Source organism: Columba livia, chromosome 5 (assembly GCF_036013475.1).
Source record: "Columba livia isolate bColLiv1 breed racing homer chromosome 5, bColLiv1.pat.W.v2, whole genome shotgun sequence".
Classification (NCBI taxonomy): Eukaryota; Metazoa; Chordata; class Aves; order Columbiformes; family Columbidae; genus Columba; species Columba livia.
In genome coordinates this window covers 25,780,705-25,798,818 of record NC_088606.1, presented here as the reverse complement: position 1 = coordinate 25,798,818, position 18,114 = coordinate 25,780,705, and the positions used below count along the sequence as shown (strand labels likewise).

General features: G+C 53.8%; 1 protein-coding gene across 3 annotated transcripts; it reads left to right on the top strand.

Annotated features, from left to right (window-relative positions):
* Nucleotides 1–8,477: 8,477 nt before the first annotated feature.
* VRTN (vertebrae development associated) lies at nucleotides 8,478–15,591 on the top strand. Of its 3 annotated transcripts, none has more exons than XM_013366940.3 (2): nucleotides 8,478–9,107; nucleotides 12,584–15,591. In XM_013366940.3, exons 1-2 carry the CDS (start codon nucleotides 8,542–8,544, stop codon nucleotides 14,610–14,612), a joined length of 2,595 nt encoding a protein of 864 aa, XP_013222394.2. In that variant the 5' UTR covers nucleotides 8,478–8,541; the 3' UTR covers nucleotides 14,613–15,591. The 3 variants fall into 3 exon arrangements, with proteins under 3 accessions (XP_013222394.2, XP_064920019.1, XP_064920018.1); XM_065063947.1 differs by lacking the exon at nucleotides 8,478–9,107 and adding an exon at nucleotides 9,131–9,580; XM_065063946.1 differs by lacking the exon at nucleotides 8,478–9,107 and adding an exon at nucleotides 9,131–10,003.
* Nucleotides 15,592–18,114: the final 2,523 nt, after the last annotated feature.

Below are 18,114 nucleotides of genomic sequence, written 5' to 3'. Positions count from 1 at the left end.
GCGCTGCGCTGCCCGCGGGACACGGCGCCCCCTGGCGGCAACGGGACGGGAGGAGCGGGCGCCGCCGCCCGGGGCGCCGGGGCGTCCTCGCGTCGCTGGTCGCCGCCTCAGCGCCCGCCTGCTTGCACAGGCGGCCGGCTGCCTGCAGCAGCGCGACCTCGGGACCCCAGCGGCTGAGGGACAGTCCCCGCGGGCAGCTGGCACTGCCCACAGGGGACACGGGAAAGGAGACGCTGGGCTGCTTCCTGCACGTTTGGGTTATTTTGGGGCTGACGGGGACATTTTGGACGGCTTTGACAGGACACACAACTTGTGGTGGCCCGTGTCTGCGGGGTATTGCTCAAGTCAAGACCTTGGGATGAGGCAGCGATCCCCAGCCTGGCAGTGAATGGCAGCATGTGCTCCTGCTCTGCCATGGGAAAGGAAGGGTAGAGAGAAGCCCTGGGCAGGGGGTGAGAAAGGCTTAAGAAAGCAGCAATGGGTTGTGCCAGTGCATGGACCCTCTCTGGCTTCTCAGCAATCCCAAGTTTAACACAGAAACTGACTACTTTGTCTAGATTTGGGTAGTCACCCACACTCTGGGTTATGAAATGTTTCAGCATAAGCAAATTTCTGGACAAGTCTGTTGACAGGAGACAAGGGATCCCACAAGCTGGAGTCCTTTCCTTCCTCGTGTGTCTCTCACACCTGCCATCCTGCTGACACCAGTTCTTCTGCAGAGCCTTTGGACTTCTGCACATACTCTGTCCCTCTTTGCATACACCAAGTAGCTTAGATCTCCTGCCTCTCAGCCCTCTTTTCTCTTCTCTCATCCTCATCTCCCGTGTCTTTGCTCTGCTGCTACCTCCTTAGGGATCTTGGCACTTCAAAACACAAAATCAGAGTATATGCGCTCAGAGATGAAAGAAGATGCATCAGTCTGCTTCCTCAGTAAACGGCACTGTCCCTAAGCTATGTCCCTTTCTCCGTGCCCTCACCTCCCTTCTCTCAGCTCTTTTACTGCTGGAATTCACAATGCTATCAGTTCGACCTAAAGGTTAAGCTCCAGAGGGCAGAGATTGGCCCTCTGAAAACCTAACCTCAGTGATGACTAATTTTTATGTTAAAAGGATCGTGGTTTTTTTTTCAGCTGTTGCATCAGACCTGGGTGACAGTTGCTCCAGTTGCTCCTAGGCAGTCACATCCTCTCAGTACTGCATGGCAGCCATTGCAATTGTATGTGTCACCATGTCAGTGCTTACTGGTACTGAATTGAGCCCTCTGCTCCCTCGCCCACCTGATGGCAAGGGGATATTCCTCCCCTTCCTCCCCTGCTGATGACATGGCTTCCCAGCATGGAGGGAGCAAGGAGATCTGATACAGAGATGAGAAGGCCACAGCCCTTCCTCCTACATCCTCCTCTCTGCCCTTTGTCCTGTCCTTGTCACCCCAGGACCACCACCTGATAAATCACATGCTATGAGCTCCCTTTAGTCAATCAGCTCCAGGATTTTTCCTGGGAACCCTCCTAAGGCAGCCAAGATCAAGAACAAAAGAGAAGTGCCTTCTGCGTGCTTCTCCATCCCCCCTGCTGAGGCTGTCCCTGAGACACTCAGAGCTGCTCTCAGCACAGAAACATTTACATCTTTTACAGCACTCTGTCTCTACTTGTCACATTTCTCCCCCAGCAAACATCACGGCCATTTCAGAGTGTGCCTGGGGGCAGGGCTTGGGAAGGGCCTGGGGAATCACAACTTGAGCTGGGTTCTATGGCTCTGTTGACACTGCAGGGCCATATCTCAGTTCCCTGACCAGCTACAGACCCAAGAGAAGCCCCTCTGCATTGCTGACCCATCACTAAACAGTTTGCCATGGATCCAGGGAAGGGAGAGCCTGTCACGGCTTCCTAAGTACTGGGCTCCTTGTGGCAGTGCAAGTTAATTCCTTGTGGTGTTTAACTCCAGCCCCATCTGCTCCTGCTTGCTAGGTGTGAAACATCCCATCCCCCAGCCTCCCCCTGCTTGCTGTATGATGCATTTTCCCCCTGCACAGGATCGGTGGGGGAAGCCCATCCTCTGGTACTCCTGGCCTCCCAGCCCCAGCCTCCTGGCAGTCTCCACTGCCCCCCTGTGCTGCCTCTTCCCTCCAGTTCCATTCTGCCTGCTGGCCTGTCACTGGGATGTAGGTAGCAGCCTGACAAACCCATCTGTGAGTGCCTTTGGGGGGTAAGTGGCCCTGGGTGCCTTCTGAAACAAGCAGCATCAGCTGTGGCCACTGAAAGAAACATAAAACTGTGGCCTTGACTGCGGCTCGCTTTCTCTTGGGTTTCCCGTCCCAGGTCTTAATGCTACTTGGTTTGTGCGGCGTTGCGTAATAAAGAGTGCCAGAAGAATATCACCTTCCCGGGCTTTCCAAAATTGAATCGGCCATTTCCTGCCCATGTTCCCAGTCTCCAGCCTCTTCGTATGTGCCTGTCCTCATTGAAGCTTGCAGCTTCTTCAGTTTGGGATCACCTCTAAGCTTTAGCCTGCTCTCTGATCATGAGTAAGGAAGGGGTAATGGAAACTCCCATCCTGAGTTTCACAGAGTTTCACCTCTGTCTGTATTAGGGTGTGAACTAAATCAACTAATTTTCAGGGGGATCAGCAACTTGAACTGACTGACAAAGTCCCCCACACTCCTATGCCACCCCGAAGGGGAGAGTGGGAATGGAGAACCAAGGGGGAGCAAACAGCAGAGGCCAGGCTCAGTGTGGCCTAAACCTCCATGGAGCCACACCACTGGCTCCTGCTGTGATATCTTAATTATTCTGCCTTTTCCTCCTCCACGCTCTGTGCCTTAATTAGCCTATCCCCCTCCTGTGGGCCAAACTGCTCTGCTTTCTTTTCAATCCTCCTTCCTCATGCTTTGCAGTGTCTTTCTACTGTACACTTCAAAGGCTTTTCTTGCTGCATCTCCCCCGTGCTGGCAGCAGCTGGTAACACCCCAAAGCAGGCCAGGCCTGCCATGAGCTCACAGTCATTGAGATGTCTTTGGTCCCTTTGGATCTGGGCAAGAAGCGGGCATGGGGGAGGAGAGGTGGAAGGATTTTCACCATTTCACCTCTGGGAAGTTATTAGTAACACAGGAAAAGCGAGGGGGAAAGCAGCCCCCTCCTCCACACACCCTCCCCAGCAGAGAGCCTGCTGAGGGCAGAGTGCTTTTATGTGCAAGTGGGAGGGATGGAGAGTGTTAGGGCTTCAGAGGGAAATGCTTTGATCTTGACTTTGAATCTCCTGCAGTTCCCGGCTCTCCCTCACCCCTCCCACCTACAGCTTGGGCCCAAAGATGTGGCCAAGACTCTGGGTCCTCACCCAGTGCTGTGGTACTGTGCTTGGTGCTCCATGCTTAATTCTGTGAGCCTTGGGGAGCCTTAGGGAGCAAGGACACAGCACCAGCACGAAGTTCAAACCTTCCTTCCCATCTCTCAGAATGGGAAGGAAGAGGGAGCCCAGCTGGACAGAAGCCGGAAGGGAAAACAGCCCTGAGCCAAGCAGAGGAGAATTAGAGATGGAACCTGCTGTAAGGGCTCTGCTGCTCCAGGACAGGGAACAGGCAGACCTGGCTCTCCTGTGCACTCCTGGTGCGTTTGTCCTCAACATCACCTAGAAAACGAACTGGGTGGTAGCCACCATTAGGAGAGGGACAGGGTGCTCTGGGTAGGCTCTTCAGGGACAGCACTGAGGTCCCCTGGTCTCACAAGGAGTGATCTTAAGTCAGAGAGAAGAGAACAGCAATGGCGGGCCCAGGTGTTCTCTCGGGGGTGGGAAGGAGGTGGCACTGAGGAGTGCTGAAGAGGAACAACCCCAAGCTCTGAGTCACTGCAGAAGAAGAGGGGGACAGAGTGTGGGAGAGCTTTAGAGGTCTCTGGTCTGCGACTCAGTGCCCAGGCCAGCTCCCTGCTTCCCCTGGGGAGATGAAACTCCTGGCTGGGCCAGGCCACATTCTTCTGCCCTCTGTGCCAACCCTCTGTCCTTGGTCATACAGCTGGAGTCACCCCTGTTAACTGCTCTTGCTCACTGATGTTGATGCCCTTGGCTGTCCCTGCCTGCCAGTTCTCACTTCAGCTCCTCACATTGTCTCCTGTAATTCGATCACTCCCGTGCTTCTGACTGAAGAGTTTGTCACTCTCCCTCTCAGCGTGGCGTAAGCAGAAACGAACAAAATTGCAATTGTCCATCTGCTGGCACCCAGCGTCATCCTGGGGCATGCATGGACATGAGGGTGCCTCATGGGACTTCTCCACAGAGCCTGGCAGTTTTTCTGTCTGAGCATTCCTTTAAGGGCTCCAGCACAGGTATGACAGAGTGGGTTCAGAGATGTTTCACGGCTGGGAATGAATAATACCAGACAATGTGAACCCCAAACCAGGACTTCTGTCATTCAGTTTGAAGATGTTACCACAAAAATTGGGGTGGACTCTCTGTTTTCCAGGTCCCTGTTGGGCACAATTACACTTGAACCACTTGCCCTTCCTCCTGAAACTGGTGGGCAGACTGCAGCTGCAGCAACCCTGTTTCTCCTGCCATTTCTTTGTGGAGCAATGCCAGGCACAGGGGAGAAACCCAGCCAAGACATCAGACACTTAGACACTTAGGACCCTCCTGGAAGGCCCCATGCTCTCAGTCCTGCCAGCAACTCAGCAGTCCCAGCTCTCCAACTTCCCGGAAGGAAGATTCTGACTCTGCAGTTCTCTGGATGAAGAAAGATGGAAAAAACAGAAGCTGGGGCATCAGCAGTGGCTTTGAGGGGATGGACATGTCATTTTAGACCATTTAGGTCAAGCTGTTCCAATTCCAGAGGTGGTTTTGGCAATTGGCCCACAGTCTGACCTACCCCAAATGACATTTGTCTGCTCTGGGTGTTTCAGCCATATCCCATCCTACCTGAAGTGTTTCCTCTGGACAACAGACAGAAAAGCTTCTGGCAACCAGAGCTAAACTGCAAAGGTCTCCATGGCCTACTGTCATGCTGAAGCACCCCACACTACATCAGGGAGCACTCTTGTCTCCCACCACACTCCTTCAAGGAACAGAAAAATGCTAACTATTTGTTTATATGCTGGAAGCTAGTGTGTGCAGTCATCTGCATAACAGAACTGCCCAGGCTGTCTCTTTGTGTGTTTTCCAGCTCCTATGTTAATCACTGACCCTGCTGACTCCGGCATTTACCAGTGTCTCACTGCCCTGTGAGCACCACTTTGCATTTGCAACCAAAGAAGTTAAAAGGATGAAGGATGAGAAGGGGAGCTCAGCAGCTGTGGACATGAACACCGGCCTGCCGACGAAAATATCCAGGACTGGCCAGATTGACAGTGAGAGTGGAGCTGGCTTTGGAGATATGAAGATTGCCTGAGGGGGAAGAAAGCTCACCAGCGGGTGGTTTAGGTCTCTCTTCCTTGCACTGTAGCTTTCCTGTGTCCAGCGAGAGTGACCCCCGTGAGCACTGAAAGCCAGGGTTTGGTGTCACCTGGGGTAGTGGCTCCCAGGTGAGGCTGGGAGGACTCACAAGCAGCCAGTCCACAGCTTCCAGGGAGCCCATTCCTCCTGTCAAACCCTCCTCGACTGACCCCCCTGCCTTGCTTCAGGGCTCAGATGTGAGACAAGAGAAGTGGGAAAAAATGCTCTGGGGTATGTGCTTGTGCTTTTGGGGGAGGTAGGACTCAGTGAAGGTGTGCCTTGATGTGCGCTGGGATGCTTGGTGCCAGACTAACATGGGAGGGCAATAGGAGAGGGAGCTGGACACATTTTCCCTGTTTGAAAATTCTGTGTTTAGTTTTCTACACAAGAATCCCATATGTGGCACCTCCATGATCCCTCCTGCCCTCTCCTTGCCCAACACTACAGCAGAAATGAGTGACTACAGTGAAGGTTTCCTTAGGTGGTAGCATGTAGGGAAGTCTTGTGGTTTAACCTGGCAGGCAGCTAAACACCACACAGCCACTCACTCGGTAACTCCCCCCCACCCCAAGTGGGGAGAGAGTCAGAAAAAAGGTAAAACTCATGGGTTAAGATAAAAACAGTTTAGTAGGACAGAAAAGGATGGGAAAATCAAAATAAAAATAGTAGTAGTAGTAGTAGTAATAATAATAATAACAGCCCTACTTCAGAACAACCTGCCTCGTCCACTTCCTCCTCCTTCCCCTTCTAGTAGTAGTTTCTTCCCTTAGTAAACAAGCTGACTCTTACATCCAATATTTCTTCTTGTTTATAGGGGTGACTGATACTGGCATGGGTTTGTTCTCTGGTTAAGCTACACTGCCTGTCATGGGAGTTGGAGTAACCACAGTGCCTGTCATTTTGTTGTCAAATCCAGAGACCTTTTATTCCCTTTGAGGGCACTGAATAGTGTTGAACAGGGCTCAGTAGGCATGAGCCAGGCTCCAGCATATTACAGCCATTTGTGTCTCTCTGGAATTGCTAGGGTGACAGCATGCTTTTTCCAAATATGTCACTCGTCTTTCAGGATTGTGCACTGATTCAGGGGTGAAGTTCCAAAACATTAGAGGTGCCCAGTGTCCTAGGTACTTGCCCATACTATCCCACACACAATGCCACTCATAACTATCCAGCCCCAGGGCAGCTCTGTGAGTGGTATTCTTAAATAGTTGTTTAACCTTAAACAACTCAGGAGACTTAGCAATAGGAACATGCTGGTTTGAACATCCCAATGATATCCAAAATTCTCAAGAGCTATCGTAACTAGAGGAGAAGGGGAAGATGAAGAAGCAGGGGAATGTGTCCTCCCTGGTCTCCCCCAGAGACTGGCTCTCTGAGGAGAAAAGGTAAAGTGCGTAATTATTAATAGGTTCTGAGAGATGGTTCCCGAAATATGGATATGATGACAATGCTGAGTACAAATACCCGATTAGTCTCACAACCAGTAATTTTATCATATCATAAACCAGTGTTACACAGCACGGCAAAATTATAATCTTAATCCAGCCCCCAGAGGCAATAAACAGCAAAACAGGGAATATATACGATGAGTAAGGTGTGACATAGTACAGCTTTGAGAACAAGCACAAGCCTGAGAGTGAATAAATCAATATTGTGACCAGTGACTATTAAACTAATATACTGAATGCTTATAACAAACTTGTTTTAACTTTCTCTGGTCAGATCTGTTGTTATCTCAACCCTTCGAACCCACATTGTGCACCAAAAAGGACTGTTGTGGTTTAACCCAGCAGGCATCTAAACACCGTACAGCCACTCGCTCACCTCCCCCGACCCCAGTGGGATGGGGGGGAAAGTCAGAAAAAAGGTGATACTTGTGGTTTGAGAGAAAAGATATTTTAATAGGACAGAAAAGGAAGGGATAATAATAATAACAATGACAACAGAAAAGAGTATACAAAACAAGTGATGCACAATGCAATTGCTCACCACCCACTGACTGATGCCCAGCCCAAGCAGTGGCCACCACCACCTGGCCAACTCCCCCTATTTTTTTGTTCAGCATGACATCATGTGTTATGGAATAACCCTTTGGCCAGTTTGGGTCAGCTGTTCTGACTGTGTTCCCTCCCAGCTTCTTGTACACCCCCAGCCTCCTCACTGGCAGGGCTGTGTAAGAAGCTGAAAAGGCTTTGACTCTGTGTAAGCACTGCTCACCAACAGCTAAAATACCAGTGTGTTATCAACAATATTCTCATCCCAAATCCAAACCACAGCAGTAGACCAGCTACTAGGAAGAAAATTAACTCAATCCCAGCTGAAACTAGAACAGGGAGGAAGCCCTTGCCAGCTCTGATATCAGGAGTTATTTTGTGCCCTTCACTGTCTGAGGGGGTTGTGTTGAGGCCCAGGCTGGTCCCTTAGGATAGTCTAGGGAGAGAAAACCAGATGCTGCCTGCAACCGGAGCTACACAGGCTGGGGGACACGAAATGCCAAGACCAGTTGGTGAAGCCTGTTGTCCAAGGTGCGCCCCACCGCATTCAAACACAGCCAGCACTCACACCCAAGGGCAGATGGGCTTCTCGGGGACCCATTTCAGGTTGGAGTGGCTTGGGATGAGGCAGGTCCTGGAGGAAGCGCTGGGGGCTCTGGGCTTGTGAGGAGAATGCTGGGTGGAGCTGGTGTTGGTGGTTTAGCGGTGTAGGAGCGAAGTGCCTGGCGCACAGGCTGTTTGCACAGCCTCACGTGGTGCCCAAGGGATGAGATGAATCCATTGTGCGAGCGGGAGTTAAGGAGGGGGACCTCAGCAGTGAGATTAGGCTGAGGAGACAGTGGAACATAGATAGCAAGGAGGAAGGCTGCTCAACAGAGGGCTCAGGCATGGGCAGGCAGATGCAAGCCCATCTGGGAGCTGCCCAGAGCCGAGGGCAGGGAAAACCTGCCATCATTTATGTGGCTCCTGCAGAGGAGGTTTTGAAGGGCAGCACAGCTGAGCTTCATCACCCTTATGAGATCGAGAGTGCCAGCAGAGTTTCATTGGTGGGGGGAACACAGGAGTCACTTAGGGTGGTGTGGAGGAAAGATCGTGGCCTCAGCAAGAGCGAGTGGGGAGAGGGGGCAGACATGCACACGGGCTGTGCCAATCTCGTGGGTTGCAGTGACACCCACTTGGCACCTGCCTGCTCCCCGTGGGACATGAGGGGTGCCCCACACTATCACCCAGCTCCCACCCCGCGGCTCCAGTGGGCTCTGTCGCCTACCGTAGGGCTGCAGGCTCGGGAGGGGTGTGGGGCAGGGGGATGCTGTGGGGTGGCAGGGTGCCGGGGCGCAGCAGGGCAGAGCGGCGGAGACGGCGGGCCCTTTAAGCGCGGCGGCAGCGGGACAATGGCCATTATCACTTTAGCTTTGGAAGTGACCCCCGGCCCGCTCCGCTTTCATCTGGGCCGGGGCCGCGGGGATGGCCCGCTTCCTGGCGGGGGAGGGGAAGGAGGGGGCAGGCGGGGAGGGGCGGCCCGGCCCGGCTTGGCTTGGCTTGGCCCGGCCCGGCGCCGCACGCGGCCGCCCGCTCTCGGGGGTCACTACGGGGCTGGCACCGGGGCGGCGGCGGCGGGTCCGCGCCGCTTCCTGCCGCCGCCCTTAAAGGTGCGGGGCGGCCGAGGGGCCGGGTGGGGTGTGATTTCTGGAGTCAGGTGAGTGTGGAGCTAGGCTGCACGCCGTCGGGGTCGCGGTTCCTTGCCGTCCCTCGCTAACCCTGACCCCGCGGGCTGCCCCGCCGCGGCGGGTACCTTCCCCCGGCGGCCGGGCGCCCCATGTCGCCCTGACCTCGGTGGCTGCTTAGCGGCTGCTCAGGCATCGGCGACCTCTCCTCCGCCCCGGGGCTGTTCGTCCCTTTGTCTCCCGGGAGAGGGGAGCGGCAGCCCGTGTTCCCACCCGGGTCGCAGGGCTGTCCCCGTCTCGAGGGGTCGCACGGAGGTGTCTCCGCCGCGTTTGGGAGAGGCACAAGTGGCCGCGGGTTGGCCGCGGGTGGACGGAGCTGGAGGCGGCTGTCAGGCGCGGCTTCCACTCGGGCAGTCAGTGTCCCTGCCCCCTGGCAGCTGAAACGAGGCGCAGCTGCAGTGCTTTGGCCTAAATTAAAATGGGTCTGTGGCTTTTCTCTTTCCAGGTGAGTGTTGCTCCATTTCTGGGCTTGGGAGATGTGGGTGTTGGCAAATCAGTAAAGCCTGCTGCTTGGGCTGCCAGCACTGCTAACCCTCCAGAACCATTCCTGGGATTTCTGGTATGATATTTCTAGCCTAGATAGCTCCTTCAGATTACTGCTTCTGTTGTGCAGTTATGGTGGTTCAAACCTTTTCTTGCTTGGGAGCCTTTATGGCCAGGGTGTCCTGAGCCTGCAGCTGGGCCTGGGAAGTGAGCCACCTAACTAACCCAGTTGGGCTGGGGTGCATGGACACCGCTGCTCCTGCAAGTTGCTGGCAGCCCTGAGCAGTCAGTACAGCAGGGACTGAGGACTCCTGGATTACTGCTGCGTTTTTGGGGCTGGCTTGGGGAACTTGCACTACTGGATGCCACCAACCTATCAGTTTAGGTGAGGGAACGTGATCTGCAAGTGCTTGCTTATCTGTTACAATGCAAAAGCAGCTAGGTTAGGTAAAGTCTCCTTTATCAGAGGTGAAGAGCTCTCTTGGTGCTGAGGCAATTTAGAGAGCACTTGTCTGTTGTATTCAGCTGTCTTTGCTGGGGGTGTGTGGGGAAAAATGTTCACTTTGCAGCAGGTCCTCCGTGTTCAGAGCTACTGGGTTTGTTGTGGTGATGAACTCAAGCCCCCAGCTTGGCTGACTTCTGCTTCTGGCTTATCTGAGCCTCTCTCCATCCTGCCACAGGAGCTCATGTGTACTGCTTTAGCTGAGGGTTTTGCCTTAGGATTTGCCTTCAACGTCCTGTTGCTCTGGGCAGCAAGAGCTGCAAGTGAGGTTAATGCTGAAGGAAAGGATTAAATCCTGTGTCTCCAGCTCTCCCTCTTGCCCTCCATCTTCTCCTAAGCTATAAGGGGGTGGGAAATTCCCACCGGGCCATAAAGATCAGGGTTGTTGCTGATGCTCCCTAGCTTGTGTCAGCTCCTCACCCCCTCCAGGGAAAAGCTTGTTTTGCCTTTCCTGGCTCTGCTGATGGGTGAGTGCTCAGCTGGGCTGTGGGGACTGAAAGGGGAGGCAGTGGTTGCCGCAGGGGTAGGTGGCTGGCCCTGAAATGGCTTGGCAGGTCATGGAGATTGAGGAATTGGGCTCTGCCAGCCCTGCAGCTTTCCTGAGGGATGCCTTTGCCTCAGTTCCTTGAGCACATGTTGCTCACCACAGGCTTAGTTAAAATTTCTTTAAACTTCTGTACTATTTTACAAACGTCCAGGAGAAAAACAATACAGACCTGACATGAAGGTATAACCCCATGCTTGCTCAGACCAGCATTTTAGGATAATTTTATCTCCACTGCTTCACAGCTGTGTGCATTCTCTTGTGTTTGTCTCCGATACCTGATGTTCCACAGCTGTGGGAACAGCTGTAAGAGGGCCTTGGCCTCCAACATGCGGGAGAGTGTGGAGGAACTTGGAGCAGAGAAAGGGAATGGATTTGGTGACTAGCAGTGGCCTGATTAAAGGCAAGGGGCAGCAGCACAGAGACTCCCTGTGGTGAAGTAGCCAGGATGCAGCTGTGTGAGTCTGTGGCACCTCATTTTGTTTGTTGTTTGGTCATGGCCAGGGGCTGTAGAAGCTACAGCAGTAATAACCTCATCTGCAGCAGGGTGCAGGGCTGAGAATGGGAAGAGGTCAGACAGGACATATGCTTTACTGCAGATTTGCTGCTTTTCCGGCCTGGCTCTGCTGTTTCCCCATCTCCCCACAGAGCTGTGTGTAGTGATACCTGAGAAGATGGGCTCCAGCTGGAATGTGTGTTGAGCAGACTGCCAAGTGATGCCCTATGTGTTGGGGGTGGTATGTGAATAAAAAAATGAAGGCTACTGGATTCTCTAGTTGAGTGAAGTGTTGTGGTCCCTGGGAGAAAACTGGTTCAAGATGGAGAGACTGAGCCAGTTGGTGGCAAAAAAGGTGCCGAAGAGGGTTGCACTGCTGGAGCTGGATCATGGGGTGAGGACTGTGTAGTAATCATGAAAGCTCCTGGAGTGGTGGGGGCAAAGCAGTGTAGGTGTCATAAAACTGACGGGGGGGGATGCAGATCTGACCATTTGGATCGCCTGAGTGGGAACTGGCATGTGGAGGGTGGAACAGGACAGAGATGGGCTTGGGCAGGGAAGAGGGCTCCACATAGCCTCTGAGCTACCCACCCAGTGCCCATGCTCTGTCTGCACTTAGGAGTTGCCTCCTGCTTCAGATCTAGTTTAGGAGAAGCCCTCCTTTTTCCGCTTCTCCCAGGCTGCTGTTGTGTGTCTGCTGAGCAGCAAGTGACATCTAGTGTCAGCTCAGACAGCAGTAACTGTGGCTTGTGCTGCCTCTGGCTCTTCCTCCCATCCCAGGTTCTGTGACAGTGGTTTTTGGTGCATTTAGTGGGTGGAGCTGCAGTGTCCTGCTCTGAGGGATGGGGCAAGGTCCTTGCCCTTGTTCTGTTGGGCTTGAATGCCTTGAGCCAGGTCCCTCCACACACCCATGCAGTTACATGCTGTTACAGCTCCCTTCCTGCAGGGATAACAAATATTTCCCCTTTGAGGCTCTCTCCTCTCTGGACGCTTGTAGCATGGCAGTAAAATGAAAGGGATGGAGCTACTGATGAGAGAGATGGGTGTAGGGGTGAGGCTGGGTGCAGAGCCAGACATGCAGGGGTGGGAGATGACCTGGCTTCCTATCCCAATGGATGCAGTCACTCCTTAGTTTCACCAGGATAAATGTCTCTGGAGGCTGTTTGCCATGTGTGCTGCCCACAGGAGGTCACTGGAGAGCAAGATGAACCCTTGTCCTAGTCCCAGGTCTGCCTGTGGGGACCCAGGCTTCTTCCTTTGTCTTTGGGAGTGTGGGTGGAGGGGCGAGCAGTGGCCTTTCCTCTACTCTCTTCCCATGTTCTCTCCTTTGGGCAAGAGCTGGTCCTGGAGGCCAGGCCTCTGGCAATGTGGAGCATGCACGGTCTTCATCTCCAGTGACTTCTTTCTTTTTGCCATCCTTCAGGATGATCCAGCGGCACCAGCTGGTGCAGTCTGTGCTGCAGGAGCTGCAGGAAGCCACGGAATGCTTTGGTCTGGAGGGCCTCACCAGTGCTGCGCTGGAGGCAGAGAGGACCCTGTCATCTTTCTCCCTGCCTGGCTATTGTGGGAGGCAGTTCCAAGAGGAGCTGGAGGTTGACCGGGTAGCCAGGAGCCTCTATCCTGAGGATGCCCCCAGTAACATGCTGCCTCTGGTTTGCAAAGGTGAGGGGAACCGCCTCTTTGAGGCTGCCAGCGTGCTGCTGTGGGGCAACCCCAGCCTCAGCCTGGAGCTGCAGGTGCGTACAGTGGTGGAGATGCTGCTGCACAAGCAATACTACTTGAATGGCATGATTGACTCCAAGGTGATGCTGCAGGCTGCCCGCTACTCCCTCTGCACTGAGGAGACCCCGGAGATGACCAGCCTGCCCATGACTATCCTGGAAGCCATCTTTGATGCTGATATCAAAGCTACCTGTTTTCCTGGCACCTTTGCCAACATGTGGCATGTCTATGCTCTTGCCTCAGTACTGCAGTGTAACATCTACTCCATCTACCCCATGAGCAACTTGAAGATCCGGCCCTATTTCAACCGGCTCATTCGGCCCAGGAAGTGTGGCCCACGAACCTCCACGCTCCACATTATGTGGTCAGGGCAGCAGCTCTCCCGGCAGGTCTTCAAAGCGCAGTATTTTGTGGCCGTGGTTGGCCTGGAGGAGCTAGAACCCACAATGCCTTCACCAGAGCCTCCTGTCCAGCCCATGAAGACCCTTGAGCTGCTGAACAGTGACCCCCAGCTGACCTACTCCAATCTGCGAGACCGGTACAACATTACCAAGAGCACCTTCTACCGCTGGAAGCGCCAGTCTCGTGAACACCGGCAGAAAGCGGCTGCCAGGTTTGCAGCTAAACACTTCCTTCAGTCCTGCTTCCAGGAGGGCAATATAATCCCCCTCCAGCACTTTCGACAAATGTTTCCAGAAATCTCCCGGTCCACATACTATGCCTGGAAGCATGAGATGCAGAGCATGGTCAATGGTGATGCCTCTGCTCTGGCTGAGGCCCACGGGTTGCAGGAGCTCCACAGGGATGTCCCAAAAAAAGCTGATGTGGATGAGCTAGTGAATTCACAGGGGAGCTTAAGACCCCCAAGCCCTTCCCTAGACCCCATCCAAGCAGGAATCTTCATGCAAGGAGCCAAGTCCTACCTGGAGAAATGCATTTCTATGAACACTCTGGTGCCTTACAGATGCTTCAAGCGCAGCTTCCCTGGCATTTCCAGGTCCACTTACTACAACTGGCGAAGAAAAGCAATCAAGGAGAACCCCAACTTCAAACCTCCCCAGACTCCCTTGGATAACCAGAAACCTCTAGTGACTGGAAAGCCGTTCCTGCAGTTGAAGCCAAGCAGCGTGCCTGTTAGGAAGAGGCTGAATGGAGACCGGCCAGCACCCAGGAGTCTCCTGCAGCTAAAGCCCTCCCTGTGCTGGAGAAAGCAGCTGCGAGATGTGGCCAGGAGGCAGGTCCAGCAATGGCGGCTGCCATTCTGCAAATACCGCCTGCGCTACCCATCTCTCTCCTCCACAGCCTACTGGTTTTGGAAGGGCAGTAGCCATGCCACTGGGCAGCATTGCCTGCGCTGGACCAGCTCTGTCCAGCCATTGAACCGGGTGACTTCCACCGTGCCTCTGAGAGCAGAGCCAGCCCTCAAGCCCCAGTGCCACATGGAGGTAGCCACCAAGCGCCTAGATAAGCCAGTGCCAGCCATGCCATACAACACCACCATTTCAGGCTATGCCGTGTCGGAGAGAGCCAACAGCCGGATGTTTGTGATGGATGTGATCGCCACTGCCCAGTTCAAGGCACAGGCCAAGCTGTTCCTGCAGCAGCGCTTCGAGTCGAAGACATTCCCCACCTACAAAGAGTTCAGTGCTCGGTTCCCGCTCACAGCCCGTTCCACCTACTACATGTGGAAGCGTGCCCTGCATGATGGGCTGACGCTTGTGGATGCCTGAGCGCCGGTTGCCAGCTGGCTTGGCTATAGCTCTGCTGATGTGCCCTTTGGTTCTCTAGTGGGGTGCCCAGGCTAGGGCCCTGCTCTTTTGTTCCAGTTTGGTTTTGTTTTGTTCCTAGTCTCTGGCTTTCTTTTGTGTGTGGTTCAATCAGGGATGGGAGTGTCTTTGCAGTGCCCATTCCTGGAGATGGAAGGAGTGGAAGAAGACGACACTGAGCTGCCCCGGAGGAGGGGGCCGGGGCCGGGTGTTGTTGCCTCTGCTCGGAGGGTGAGCAAGGGAGGCAGTACTGTGCCAGTGTCATGGGATGCTGCCAGGCCTCTTGAGATGGAGGGTGTGAAGGTGTCTCTGCCCCAGGCGCTTGCTTGAATGAGTAATGTGGAAGTGCAGGACAAGCATGGAGGTGCCCAGCATCCCCTTGGTGAGCAGAGCAGCGCTGGCTCTGCTGCTGGTGAGGAGGGGCTTGGGGAGTGCTCAGCTGTACAGGAGGAGCATCTTTGATCTGGGTTCTTCCCAGCTAAGGAGAATAAAAGCTTCACTTGGGGTCAGCACTGATGCCACCTTGGCTTTCTGCCTCTTAATACCAGCCTCTGGCTGCCCTGATCTTCCTTAGAGGGAGCAGAGGCTGGTAGAGGAGGGGACTTGTGTCCCTGCTGTAGTCTGCCTGCTGAGAATGCTAAGCAAGAAGCTGGTGTCCCCTGCAGGCTCTGGAGAAGCTGTCCCTGATGTTTCTGGTCTTGTAGCAATAACCTTTCACACAATCATTTACTTTCTCACAGCTGGCAGCTGCCTTACTTTCCTAGGGTCTCTCTTCCCTTGTGCCTGGGAGAAGGCAGAGGCCAAACCTCACGTACCCAGTGTCCCTGCATCCCCTGCACTGTGCTGCAAGCAGAACACAATGTAGGTGTCTCCTTGCAGCAAGCTTAGATGCATGTATCTCACTTGTAAGAAACCAAAGCAATAAAGACTCTTCCATTCCTCATCCTGTGCAGTGTGTTGCTCCTGCCTATGTGATTTGTTTGTTTGGTTTGTTTTGTTTTTTCTGTTGTGGGTGGGGTTTTTTTGTTGTGTGTTTTTTTTGGTTTGTTGTGGTTTTTTTTTTTTTTTTTTGTTGGTTGGTTTTTGTTTTTGGCAAGGCTTTCACCTCTCTGTCTGTCTGCTTGCTAAAACTGGCTTGTGGATAGGGAAAGCCTACACACACCTCAATCCCTGTTCCTATGAAGGTTGTCTTCTGCTTCCTGGGACCTGGTGGGGTTTATCTGCTTGGTGGTGCTCTGAATGCCTGGCAGGAGCTATGATCTCTCTGGTGAGATGCCAGGACTTGTCTCCCAGCTTGGATGCAAGGCTGGTTTGACACAGTGCACACAGCTCTGTGTGATGGCAGGGATGTGGTGGCAATGCCTGAGGTGTCAGTAGGTGGTCCTGCCCTGAAGTGGGCTGGGAGGCTGAAACTGGGTCTTTGCACCTCTGACCTGCCAGCATCTTGGGGTGCAGGGCTGTGGGGGTCTCTGACTGCTCAGGCTCTGCTGGAGGTCTCCAAAAAGCCTCATCTTAGTGTGTGAGCTCCCCTGCGGTGTCTGCCAGCATGGCTGTGTGGGACTGAGCTGTAGGGCATCGGGCGCTTCCTACCATCCCTGAGAGGGGTGGTGACAAGTGCAATACCTGCTCTTACTTGCTAGAGAGCTTCTAGGAGTCAGAGCACCCTACAGGTGTGAGGGGACAGCATCTTGAGCCCTGCACCTACACAGTCAGCCTCTGAGGCTGGGTCTAACATCAGGGCTGAGTCTTGTCTCTGTTACCATCAGGTCTTTGCAAAGGTGTCAGGAGCTTTGATGACCTTGTTAAGGGTTGAGATACAATACTGCATGTTGTGGGTCCCTACTTGTCCCCAGTCTTTCTTGCAAATAACTTGTTCCTTCTTCAACATGTCTGGGACCTCTCAGTGGCTGCTGCAGCCCAGTACTGCTCCTGACATAGGCCCCCCCTGCTGCCTAGGAGGCTGATGGTGACTCTGCTAGGAAGCCCTGTGGAGCTTTCCTAGATATCAGCCTTCAGGAGAAAGGGGTGCCAAGGGTTGTCCTGTTGCATTCTTGGGCCTGAGCTACATGGTAGGGCAACAGTGAGCCAGAGGGGCATCTCCTAAGAAACCATTTAGCTTCTTGTTGTTGGTGCCAGTGGGTTCTCAGCACCACCCATCCACCCCAGCATACCCTGTGTGGTCCCAGAGGAAGGGATCAGGGGCAGCAGGTGCCCCGGGCATGAAGGCATGTGAGAGCCAGGAGCTGCCAAGCAGTGCTGTATGCTGCTGCAGAGAGCCCTGGGCACCTGGGCTCTGTGTGTCAGGAAGTAATTGGAGTAATTAGCTGCCAGTGGCTTCTCACCACCGAACTCCTCCAAGGGAGTAAGCTAGTAATTACTCCAGAATGATTACCTGTGTCTCCAAACTGTTGGAGGCTGGAGATAGCTACTTTTGACAGCAGTGGTGGCTGCAGCAGCAGCTATGAAGGAGGACATGAGACCCCTGGAGCATGTCCTTTGGCTGAGCTGAGGGAAGGAGCAGGGACAGCGGGTTTTCTGACTGTGGGTGCTAACACAAGCCATATTTGGGTGTCCCTGAGGCTGAGGCAGACCAAGTCTGGCAGCAGGGCAGTGGCCACGGCATCCATTGGCATGGCACATCATGGTATGTGGCTGCCAGCTGCTGCTGCAGGCAGGTGGACATCAGGAGAGCCTGGGGGAGTATCTGCAGTGGGAGGTACCTGGCGCTCTGCGGGGTGGAGGGTTGGCTTCTCCTTACCATCACCTGACTCTCCCCAAACTGGGAGTATTGTATGCTTCATGCTGGGGTCTGCTTGCAGGATGAATCTCTTCTGCGTGCTGGCCTTAGGCTATCCTCCCTCATCCTCCAGCACCCCCTTGCAAGACATTTTTGAGGAGCCCTAGTGAAGAGATCTAGGCAAGATATCTTTTGTGCCCTTAGCTGGGTAGGTAGGAAAATAATACTTGTTCCTCTGAGGGGTTTTACAGGTGCTCTTACATTTCTTTCTCCCTTGATGACAGTAGGGTTGTGGTGGGTCTCTGTGAGTTGGCACCGCTTAAATCGTGACTTTTCCTTATTTACTGATGTAGTTTGTGGCTGAGCAGAATTTAAATGGGGTGGAAACTGTAGCCCTTGACTAATACCTGTCTTGCTGTGCTCACATTGAGCTGGTGGTGGGAGATGAATTTGAGGTGGCCCCAGCTGGTCTGCACTGCATGGTTAACGCACTGGCCAATGTGTCTCTTCCTTTGCATGTGTGGAGTGAGGTCTAGCTCAGGTGCCACCTGAACTCCCTCACAAATGAGTGCTTAAAAGCACTAACCTCAGCAAAGATGGAAATTAAAAGATGAGTGAAATGCAGAGGCTGGGGGGCTGTAAAGCCCGTGCGGAGCAGCCCCCCACCCACCTGTAATTTAGAGCTCTCTTCTGCCACTAGTGCACCCCATTTATGTCTGAGAAAGGGGG

What these genes read in the sequence shown, in the direction of transcription:
- VRTN (XM_013366940.3), top strand. Translation starts at nt 8,542, where the DNA reads ATGCACACGGGCTGTGCCAATCTCGTGGGTTGCAGTGACACCCACTTG. An exon ending in GGTGTGATTTCTGGAGTCAG is followed by an intron (nt 9,108 to 12,583) that starts GTGAGTGTGGAG and finishes GCCATCCTTCAG; the next exon opens with GATGATCCAGCGGCACCAGC.